The 12,487-nt window shown below is 31.1% G+C and overlaps 1 protein-coding gene across 1 annotated transcript; it reads left to right on the forward strand.

Moving 5' to 3' along the window:
- The first annotated feature begins 8,280 nt into the window (after positions 1-8,280).
- Positions 8,281-10,433, forward strand: LOC125841972 (probable aspartyl protease At4g16563). The gene has a single exon (XM_049521160.1). It carries the CDS (start codon positions 8,567-8,569, stop codon positions 10,016-10,018), a length of 1,452 nt encoding a protein of 483 aa, XP_049377117.1. The 5' UTR covers positions 8,281-8,566; the 3' UTR covers positions 10,019-10,433.
- The last annotated feature ends 2,054 nt before the right edge of the window (positions 10,434-12,487 follow it).

Consider the following 12,487-nt stretch of genomic DNA (forward strand, 5'->3'; position numbering starts at 1 on the left):
TTAAAAAAATGATATTATATGGTAGTGACAAGTTAGAGACAGTGAGTTAGGACACGAGATTTGAATGTCCAAAATAAATGGTCCAATGACAAAAGAGAAAAAAAGGATAAAACAAGATGGGTTTAAAGTGTACCTTGTTATTAAAATGAGGGTCCTAATTTCTGAACTTAGAAAAAATCCTTAAAATGGGCCCTACATAGAGGATTTGGCAGGCAGCACAGTGTAAGGTGCCACGTAAGGAATCTTATGTCTTTATCTGTTTTGGTGAGCTGGAAAGTGGGCCACCAATATACTCAATAGTTTCTAGCCTCCTGTTATTCAATGCAAAAAATGAGTTTTTTTATACTTCATCGGTCTCATTTTATGTGACAATTTTCAAATTTTGAAATTTAAATAAGTTTATCTTTGATCGTAAGTTTTTCATAAATCTTTTAAACATTTTGAATTATTAATTATTGCGACTTATAGTACTTTTTACGTAGTTTACAAGTATATAAACTTTATTTCAAAAAAATTAAAGATTTCATGCGCAAATTTCTGATCAAACTTAAACTGTTTGACTCTTGAAAAATGAAAAGTGTCACATTAATTTAGACAGAGGGAGTAGTAGCTTTATACAATAAAGTTTAAAAAATAAAAAAAATCCCCTCCACCCCACCCCCTTAAAAAATAAAAATAAATTTGTATTTCTATGCCTAGTAAATTCTAACAAATGATCTTGTAAATTTAACATCAACAAAAAAAAATTCATAAATTGCTAGGTGGTACCTCTACGATCTATCATCTTTATAAAATGAAGACTTTCTATTAAAGATTAATTAATAGCAATATGAATTCAATAAATTGCTTGTTTCTTGCAATTGCAAAGTAATTTCAATTGGTATAAATACAATTTAGCTCTTGAGTGGACATTAATCACAATAATTTTGGTTGGTTTTAGTTGGGAATAGACTATAGACAACATAAATTAGGGTTGTGGCGGGGGGGGGGGGGGGGGGNGGGGGGGAGGGGATTAATATGATTAATTCATGGTGGGAAATGTCATCATCAATATTCAATGGGTTATTAGTAGAATGAAGTGACATTGAACTCAAAAACATTGGATATAGAGCAAGAGTTGTCCCTATAGCCATTTCATTGGAATTAGGTTCATGAACCTTGTAATTGCTCCTCTCTCTACCTTATTGAATCCCTGACTAATTCAGACTGCGCACAACATACAACATATTTTGGAGATGATGCTTTCAATATAATTTTTTCTTCACTTATTTGAGTTCTTCTTGGTTATTAGAGGAGATGGGTGTGGGTGTAGGTAAATATTGGGACATTTTCTTATAATTAGGCATAAGTTAGAATTAATAGTGATGACAACGAAGGCTAATATATAGGTAATTTAGTGATATCAATGAAAAATCACGACCTATATTTTTCCAAGAATGTCCTAGATTTATCAAAATAAGTAAGAGTCGATAAAATTCAGATTATAACAATTGTAACATAGAAATTCCTTAGACAACAACCTACACAAATTGTTGTGTCCCTCTTCAAATCATCCTTATATTTCTCAAATATAATTGTTTAAAGGTGTGTAAAATGTAAACTAAACGAATAAAAATGAACGAAACTTAGTTAACATTTGCTTTCAGCTGCAATAAAAGATCTGTGAAATGTCTTTAATTTTGGGCAATGAATGGACTCTGTGCTCTTAATACAGCTCATGCCATTGATGATACTCTCTCTTAGTGTTTGACCTTGGCATTGTTGACTTTCTACTATTTTAATTTCTTTAAATTTAATTTAATTTAAAGTTTTGGTCTGACATTAAATAAGTTCAAATATTCCCTGGGTTGTTACCTGTCCAAAGATTTAGGCTTATCCAATCTTGATTCATCTCACTGATATTTTATCGTTCTTTTTTACTTGTCTATTTTAAATTTTGTACGTATTTTAATAAATAATAATTAATATAAATATTTTATCATAAGTAATAAGATATAGTAATTGTTATATACACTTAGGTTTTGAAAAATGATTTGAGAATAAGTAATTAATATTTGAGGAAGAAATTTGGAGAATTTTTTTCCTTCATACGCTAAACAATGAGGAAATAAGAATTTTCATTAAGACTGTCACGATCCAGACCGTTGTGATTGGCACCCACACTAACTCTCTGGTGGAAGAATTACTACTACAACTCAAACCAAACAACTAAACCAAAACTAAGACGTTTAAGTTATGGAAACAAGTTAAATACTAAGGAAATAAATAGAGTTCCCATAAACTCTAACAAAAGCCTAACAATAATAAACTAACAATGCGGAAGTAATGCCTAGAACCTGAAAGTCAATGTACCAAAACATCTAAAGTTCAACAAGTCTAAATAAAAGAGATGCATGCAACCCCAATCTAATGAACCAATCAACTAACTAGAACATAGTCTAAGTCCAAAAATGGTGAACATAGTCGAAAGAGAACCCATGGCAGCCCAGAAAAATTGGCTCACCCTTGAATTCGAACGATCACTGATCTCTTAAACGAGGTCTGTCAATAGCCGCTTGAAGATGCCCTGTACTCAACAAAAATAAGAGTAAGTGCAGAATCAGTACACAACCACAGTGTACTAGTAGGATCACGCGGCTATCCCACTAAGTGCAACATACATAAGTCAAATAATAATATAATCACATGCATATATCGAACATATACAATATCGTCAGCATTATGAACAACGAACAACTTTACATGTCTCAAAATACACAATTATAACAAGTCATTGATCCTCTCATGGAACCCAAACAATTAGCATACTGCATAGTACCCGATCCAATAATTATGCTGGAATGTGGCGATCGATCCCATAATTATGCCAGAATGTGCAACCGATCCAAGTTAGTTATACCGCAACGTGGCAACCGATCCATTCATCACACCAAAATCACAATCACAAGTATATCCTCAAGATCATACAATTAAGTCATAATTTCATGGTAACCATCATTCATCTATCTCATTTACAATAAGTGTAATCAATAATGCAACATTAATATACATGCATGTATCATAATGAAGCAAGAACAAACATACATCACACAATCATAGAATCACAACTATTACCTACCTCGAAACAAGCTTGAAACCCTAAGAAACTTGATCCTTCCCTTTTCGGATTCGTTCCGCTTGTTCTTGGTCTACAAATAATCAATATAATACGGGAATCAATGAACAATCACTAATTACCCAAATTACTAACAATTCTATGAACCCTGGATCAAACTCATGATCCCAATTATCCAAATTAGAGTTGTTTCCACCATAGAATCTATAACAAAACCCTCCTCCATCAATATTCACTCATTTTGTTACGTTCGACGGATCGAAAAAAGGATTCGGGGAGTGAAAAACTTACCTTTAGCCTCAAGAATGGTGAAAAACGAGTAGGAGTCGCTGGGGTTCGTTCTTTAGCTCTAAAAGTCGAAAAGTGCATAATAAGGTCATTTAGGGGTTTATTAACGACTTTAAGTCGCGTCGTTTAGAAGCCCCACCAGAGCGGCCAAAACCCCCACCAAAGCGGCTTGCACGAACCAGTGAGGTATTTAAAGAATTTCAAAATTCTCATTTCACAACACACCTCTAATCCATGACGCTCAGAAAATACCTTTCACGCTAAGATTGATTCTGGGAGTTCTACTCGCCTGAATTCAATTCCGTAAAGTCGTACGGATTCCTTAACGAGTTATCTATCCACCCATGTAATCATAATCATAAATAAATCACCCGATTGTTACCAGATTTCCCTACACCTTAATGACTTTGATTTCGTCCAAATCTGGACAAGGTTTGGAGATTTCAAGTTACTACGAAAAAATTTTCCTACCCAAAATTCCCCCCCGTTGGTTTTTCTATAACGACGGGAACAAGTCGTTACAAAGACGGTTCAAAATATGAAAAGTAAAACTCACAAAAAAGTTAATGGAGGTTCAATATCTATTATATATACATAAAAATAATAATTATAATAATTTATAAACTATAATTTTCCGCTGAAATAGCTAGGTTCGAATGAACTATTTTGATCCTACTAGGCTACACTCTTAATACTAAAAGTGACAAAGTAAAAAATAAAAATATACATCTAATATAATAGACAAGTAAAAGTGAACGGAGAAACTATGATTTCGTATTGAATTGACTCATATTTAGTCTATACTTTGACTATAAAATTAACTATTAATACTTCAAGTTTGTACTGCTTTTTCATAATGAATAGACTCATATTTAGTCTCTACTTTGACTAGAAAACTAAGTATTAATACTTCAAGTTTACTCAAACGTCCTATTCTCCATTGCTTATGAAGTTAAAATCGTAAAAGATTTGATCAAACAAAAAGTGATTATAAGTTGAAAATAAATAAATTATGAGTGTTCAATTTATGACCCTTTTTTTTCTTTTATGATTTTGACTTTGACTATAAAATTAACTATTAATACTTCAAGTTTGTACTGTTTTTTCATAATGAATAGACTCATATTTAGTCTCTACTTTGACTAGAAAACTAAGTATTAATACTTCAAGTTTACTCAAACGTCCTATTCTCCATTGCTTATGAAGTTAAAATCGTAAAAGATTTGATCAAACAAAAAGTGATTATAAGTTGAAAATAAATAAATTATGAGTGTTCAATTTATGACCCTTTTTTTCTTTTATGATTTTGACTTATAAGAATTTTTTTTATTCACTAAATATGTAAATAAGTGAAAAAATATTTATAAGTTAGTTTGACTAACTTATACGCTTAATCAAGCAACCCTTTAGTTATACAAAAGAGAAGATCTATATTGAATTGTTTCAAAAAATTGTTCACGTTATTCAAGATCATTGAAATCGTAATAATACTACAAATCTCTTGTTATCATTCATCTCTCCTTCATAAACTGATTATAGAAGATTTTAACTAATTTGGATTAGTTAAAATGTAAATATTTAATCAAAAAAGGACTCAAAATCTATAATTTTATCCACTTGCTTATACTGAAAGTAACTGTTTGCTTTAAATCCATGCACTTGGATAAGAATAATTATAATCCCATGATAGATTTATATAAGTCAATAATTAAATAATATAGTATAAGTTTATCCCATCAAATTTGAGGTTATTTATCCCACATTCCAAGTGGAATAAATTATTCCAAAGATTATAATTTCAAAATTATTTAATCGACAAATCAAATGACTCCTAATATTATTGCATGCATAGAATAATTATCCTTATACTGATTCGTTTGATATGAGGAATTAAAAATAATTAATTTTAGAATGAGTACCTTTTATATTTAGTTGGAATTTTTGGGTAACTTATCTCAATATTATAATTTTTTTCCCTCATTAAAAATAGAATAACAATTTCAAGATAACTCGTTCCCTAATCAAACGAAAAAATAAGAGTGGGAAACGTTTAATATGAGACAAGAACGGTCAATTCAACTAATAAAGATGCCTTTCCATTCAAATTCAATTACACAAGCCTTTGAAAATGTATATTTTTTAAAATATGCTAGTACTTTGTTCATTTTCAATTGAATATGATGTTTCACCCCAAAACAATTTGACCCCTTCATACATATTTAAAAAAAAATCTTGTGAAAATGCACAAAAAAAAGAGTTTCATTATGCTTCACTATAACTTTAAACCTATAGGAGTTATTTGATTCACAGATTAAGTTGTCTCGGTATTAAAAATATAATTTTTAAACTTTTGAATTAATTTATTTCACTTTAGAAATATGATTTATACCTAAACAAAGTATAAATTATTCAAATTTAATTTTGAAATATCCTTATTTTATCTCATAAACCAAACTAATGACTCACTATGTCCCAATTCATACAAAAACAATTGTTATTAGGGACAACCTGGATTTCTTCATATGTTGTTTCATTTTACTTAACTCATATATTGAAATAAATATTTTAGCAAATCAAATAATTTTTTATACTATTCTTAATATTAAATAATTATATACAATAATAATAGCAAAATTTATAGTTCCTAAATAGTATTAATAATATTGATTTAATAAAATATACTCTTAATTAAATTTTCTTTAAAAATATGTCAGGTCAATCAGAGCTATATAATATAAAACGGAGGAATTATAAAACTATTTTAAATGACTTACACAAGATTCAAAGAACTCAAGATACATCCAAATTATAATAGACATAAGAATATATTGGTGTCTAGTAAATTTTTGTTTTTTTTAACTCCATACATAATTAAATTTTGAATGGTGTATAGATACAAAATATTCTTACCACATACCAACATTTTATAAAACATTTTATGAAGTAGAAAGTGGACCAAAATGAAGTGGGGAATCCCCAATCTCCATCAATTTCATGTCTTTTCCTCCTACATAATGACACTATACGACTATCACAATTCACACCATTCCATACGCAACGGCCCGTCCCCTCATTTGAAAGCATATGAGTATGGACGTCATATCGTCAGTATAAATAATTTTTATTTTTAAAATCGAAGATAAAATTATAAAATCAAAACTTTAAAGATAAAGGTGAAATATGAAAGGATAAAAAAAAGGAAAATTTTTGTGTTCATATATAGAAACACCTCAAGAGTTTTTTCTGCACATCGTCACTCGATTTCGATTAATTTATTAATCCGCAGAACAAAAATTTAGGAAGGACCTGCGTTTCTTCCAACAAACACCAAACTTATTTTGAATAGATGAGTTCACGCCTTTTCAACCAATATTTTTGGCTATAAATGATGAGGTTTACTCTTAGTTTTCAGCATTGAATAAGAAAAAGACATTTTGGCCAGAATGATATTTTTTCTATGTTATTTTATTTTTTAAAATATTTTTACCCTTTTAACTTTAATACATTTTAACTAAAAAATGGAAAAAAAATCAGTTTATTTTAAAATAAAAAAAATATTGTACACTTTTTAAATTTTCTAGCCAAATCCTGACCAAGTTTTCTGGTCATTTAGCATTACCCAATGAATAATTACTTCTTCTGCATATTTTCTTACACGTAAATATTGAGTCTTTGTGTGATTTATTACAGACTTTTGAGTTTGTCGAAGTTACTAGAATATAAGTTACTGCTATACCAATAACATGTATATTCGTTTTATCTTGGGAGGAAATAATTCATGACCTCGAGTACAATAAGGTTGAATTTCCTTAAGGACAAACAGTGAATGATGTGATTTCAGATATATTTATCTTAAATAGTTTCTGATTTCTATTTCTAAAACTTTTTTAGTTTACTGATTTGAACTTAGTAGAATAATAAAAATTGCTCTACATCAAATATATTAAGGGTATATTTGGTCCTAAAAGCTTATTTATACGTATCTTTTAAATGATCTAACGGTGTGTAAAAGTTAAAATTATAGTAGATGATATACCAAACCCCTGATGAAATGGAGTTATTAGGTCATGCAGTCACTTCCAAGTTGTTTTTACCCATTCTCTGAATTGTACGTTTCGTGCAAGCACCAAATTGGATTCACTTGTCTTTACTTCTCTACAACGATAGCATATTACTATTTACTCTACTTTTTACTGCTCCCTTCGTACTAAAGAAATAAGTATTCACTTTAATCATAGGATTTTTATTCGAGTCCTTTGAATATAGTCATTTTTATTGAAGAATATTTTATCTTAATCAGTATTTTCTGATACGAATTTGAATTAATCAAGTTGCCAAAAAAAGCTTTCCAACATAGTGTGATTTTCCTTTTTACAAATGTTAAAATATTTATATGAATTTGGACTATATGAGTTGAAGTTACAAAAATAACATTTGAAATTCGAGTTTAGAAAAAGTTTGTAACATTGAATATCAAAGAATCTTCACTTACCCCATTCATTATTTTGATTTGGGTCTTGGAAACCCATCTTCACTTGGCCAATCATGAGACACTATTTCATTAGACATAAAATTATCATTTTTTAAAAATAAAGTAAAATTATGAATTAAAATAAATCATCTATTTGACTTTAAATCATTCCATGTAAATTGTAACGATAGAGTTAGAGCTTGTTTGAATTGATTTAAAAATTGATCAAACATACTTTTAAGAGTGTTTGACAAAATTAAAAATAACTTAAAATATAAACCGAACTTAGCAAGTATTATACGATAAGACATTAAGATGGATCGATTCTAGCCACCTCCAAACCAACTGAACCATCCCGGACCACGAGTAGGAATGTTTGAGTTCAAAGAGAAAGGCTTTGGCAATTGGCAATGGCCCTCCTTTTTATGTACAATTAAAAGATTACTATTTCTCATAAACCCTCCCCTAAATCCTCACCAAACCAGTAGCAGCAGCAGCTTCGTCCTCTTCTCCTCTGCCACCTCCTTTATAAACCTCTGTTTTCTTCCACTCTTTTATATACAACAAACAAAGCAAAATCTCTCTTCTCTCTCTCTCTCTATCTGTGAGTCTGTGTACATAAAAGATAAGGTACAGTACAGTTTTCAGCTGTTAATTTATTCATTTGAAACAATACTCTGTTTTCATCAACAATGGCTTCTTCTTGCTCTGTTTTCTTCACTATTTTCGTTTTCATCTCTCTGTTCCTTTTCTATTCTGCTTCTGGAACGTTGGTTTTCCCTTTAAAGCATTCTTTTTCAAGAACCCAATTCAACAGTACTCATCATCTTCTCAAATCCACCACCGTTCGCTCCGCTTCTCGCCTCCACCACCACCGTCATCCCCACCGTCAAGTTTCTCTTCCTCTAACTCCGGGAAGTGATTACACTCTCTCCTTTTCACTTGGGTCTCAGACTATTTCGCTATACATGGATACTGGTAGCGATGTCGTTTGGCTCCCCTGTCACCCCTTTGATTGTATTCTCTGTGAAGGGAAGTATAATCCTACCTCTATCCCTAACCCTGGCCCTATTAACCTCACCTCCGCCGTCCCTGTCTCGTGCAAGTCACGTGCTTGCTCCGCCGTCCACTCTTCGCTACCGTCCTCAGACCTCTGCACTATTGCGAAATGCCCACTTGAAGATGTTGAAATTTCTGATTGCAAGGGTTATTCGTGTCCCCCTTTTTATTATGCTTATGGTGATGGAAGTTTCATCGCGAAGCTTTACAGCGATGAATTATCGATACCCATGTCATCTCCGTCATTGATTTTGCAGAATTTTACATTTGGGTGTGCTCACAGTGCTCTTGGTGAACCAATCGGAGTAGCTGGGTTTGGCCGGGGAACTCTTTCGTTGCCGGCGCAACTTGCGAATAACTCACCGGAAATCGGAAATTACTTCTCTTATTGTTTAGTTTCTCACTCTTTTGACACCAATCAAGTTAATCGACCGAGTCCGCTCATTCTCGGTCGATACTCAGTCGATGAAAAAATGAAACAGATGAAGAATTATTACTCCGATTACGCTTACACCCCAATGCTCGAAAACCCAAAACACCCATATTTCTACAGCGTCGGACTCGAAGGTGTATCTATCGGAAAAATAAAGATTCAAGCGCCGGCGAGCTTACGTCGAGTTGACAGAAGAGGAAACGGCGGAATGGTGGTGGATTCCGGTACGACTTTTACTATGTTACCTTTGAAGTTCTATGAAACAGTGGTGACAGAATTCGACCGGAGAGTTGGACCGATTCTTAAAAGAGCAAACCCGGTTGAAGAAAGAACCGGGCTTCGCCCGTGTTACTACATGGATTCCGGTTCAAAAAATGTGCCGCAGCTGTTACTACATTTTGGGGGAAATTCCAGTGTGGTGATGCCCAGGAGAAACTATTTTTATGAGTTCGTTGATGATGAGAAAGTGAAAAGGAAAGTAGGATGTGTGATGTTGATGAGCGGTGGTGATGAAGGGGAAAGTGGGCCCGCAGGGATATTAGGAAATTATTTTCAACAAGGATTTGAAGTTGTTTATGATTTAGAAAAAAAGAGAGTTGGATTTGCAAAAAGGAAATGCGCATCTTTGTGGGATAACTTGAATCAACACTAACGTGCGCGGTTGCGTAGCGGATTAAATTTGACGTTGACTTTGACTTTGTGAACTCTGTGAGTCAAGTCAAGTAGGGTCGGGTGTTGAATGGGCCGGGTTGGGTTAAGGATATTTTGAGAATAAAAGTGTTTGATTTATTTTTTTTCTATTTCTGTATGTTATTGTATAGCTGAAGTTTTGGTACATATTAGACAAAAATAATGAAAAATAGAAAGGAGGAGAAAGGAATAAAATGTGGATGTAAATTTTTGGCAATTCGATTTGTTAATTATTTGTCTGATTATGTATATTGGCTCTGAATGTTTAATTTTGATGATATTTGGTTGTGTAGTTTTACTTAAATGATAATACTCAAACAAATGTATCTATTAGGGAATTTGTTAGATTTCAATAAAAATATTCCTTATGTTCCTAATTATTCATCTATTTTTTTTTTCTATTTATTTATTTTGACAAATCAAGAAAGGATAAATTTTTTTATCTTATATGTCACCATTTTTAAATTTATGTGCATTAGGAAATTAAGTAGTTTATATTCTACCCTTGTTTAATTTTTTTTGAAGTTAACTTTTTAATCAATGAATGAGTTAATTTATTTTAATTAATTAAAATTTGATCAATAAACATGAATTATTCATTTTTTTTATGTTAGTCAAATGTATATTTTTAAGGCTAGTAACTCAAAATGATAAAATAGGAAGAAATTGTAATTCATGCATTGATTTTATGAAATGATAGATATTATGGACCAACTATTTATATAAGGATAACATATAAAAAAAGTGAAGGAAATAATTAACAAAAGTAAAATGATAAACTCATTATATTAATTATTATTTCTTTAATACGTGTGTTAATTCAAAAATGGATAAATAATTAAAAGAGCGAGTAACAACATAAGGGAGAAAACAAAAAACAGAAAAGGGGTATTTCGTATTCAAATATTTATGTGAAAGCACACAAATACAACTGTTGATACTAGGGGTGTGCATCGGTCCATTTGGTTCGATTATATGTATTATTGGTTCGATTTATCGGTTTTCGATTTTTAAATATGCTAACCCAATAACAAATTAATAAGATATTTTTTATCAATTTTTGGTTTTTGGTTGTTATCGATTCGATTTTCGATTTACCCAATAAGAAAATGTCCGTAAAATATTTTATGACTTCTTACTTCTCTAAATGCTTTGATATAGTGAAACAAGAAAGATAATGAGAAATTACATCAATAAGAGAAAATATAGTACGAAGACTATAATTACATGTCACCGTCAAAACATAGTACAAAATTTTTGAAGTTAATCCTTTATAAATTTGCAAAAGCTACAACCTACAATTACAAACTAAAACTAAAATCAAAAAGTTCACAAGACAAACTAAAATCAAATAGCTACAATTGCAGTGTGAACTGGATAGAGTTCTAATAATTTGATATTATTTTTTTTAAAAAAATTAAATATGGACTCAGGATCCCTTTATTAAACAACCCAAAAGAGCCAATATTTACATAAACAAAATGGTTCCTCGTAAAAGTGTCTAGTTATATATTAAATTATTAATATTTAGGAAGGGTAAAGTAATAAATTTTTATCGTCTTATTGGGTTATTGATTTATCCAATAACCCAATAGTAAAAATCGAAACCAAATCAGTAACCCAATAACTTTTTTTTATAAACCCAATAAACTTAACCCAATAACATTTTTTCGTTTCGATTTATTGATCGATTCGATTTTTGCACACTCCTAGTTGATACCTCATCAAACAGAGGTCTGCTTCGGCGGTCTCTGAAAATGAATTACAGTACTAATTTTTTTTTATTGATAGTGTTGCTTCAGATAATAACTCTCGCGCAGATTTAAATTTAATCGAGTTTCGAAAGAAAAAAATACGTCATTAAAACTAAACTATGGCAGGTTCTGCAGTCTTCTTGTATAATAACTGTTCCTATTGTTGTTTTTTCACTTGGTATTTGCAGTTCAACTTGGAACTTCAATTAAATTTAGATTACCTATTCCAATACTCATTCGTAAGTGATGCTACCAATCAAATTTCTTTATATTCACAGCTCTAACTCGATCTTTGATTAAGTGTGAAATAGTCATACATGTTGGTAATATGATAAGCTAATTGAAATAGGTTGAAAGATGAGCCAATAAAGGGTTGGAGGGTCAAATAGAAGAAACACGTGGCGAAAGAAAAGAAAGCACGCCGCCAATGGAGTATGAGAAGATGAGGTCATATAAAAAGTGTCGCTAATTTGAATGACAAAAAAGTGGGCCCCATATTTTAGAAACGTGTGTGTCTGTCCATTGCTTAGCTGTCTCCCACTGTACACAGTATTTGGTGCATTTTATTATAAGCCATACGTGTGCACTCATTATTATTATTATTATTATTTCTACATACTTCCTTCGTCTTATTCCTTTTTCACAAATATTTTGTGGACATCTTGTTTATGACATTG

The sequence above is a fragment of the Solanum stenotomum genome, chromosome 10 (assembly GCF_019186545.1).
Source record: "Solanum stenotomum isolate F172 chromosome 10, ASM1918654v1, whole genome shotgun sequence".
Taxonomy (NCBI): Eukaryota; Viridiplantae; Streptophyta; class Magnoliopsida; order Solanales; family Solanaceae; genus Solanum; species Solanum stenotomum.

Coding starts and splice junctions, on each gene's coding strand:
- LOC125841972 (XM_049521160.1), top strand. CDS start 8,567: ATGGCTTCTTCTTGCTCTGTTTTCTTCACTATTTTCGTTTTCATCTCT.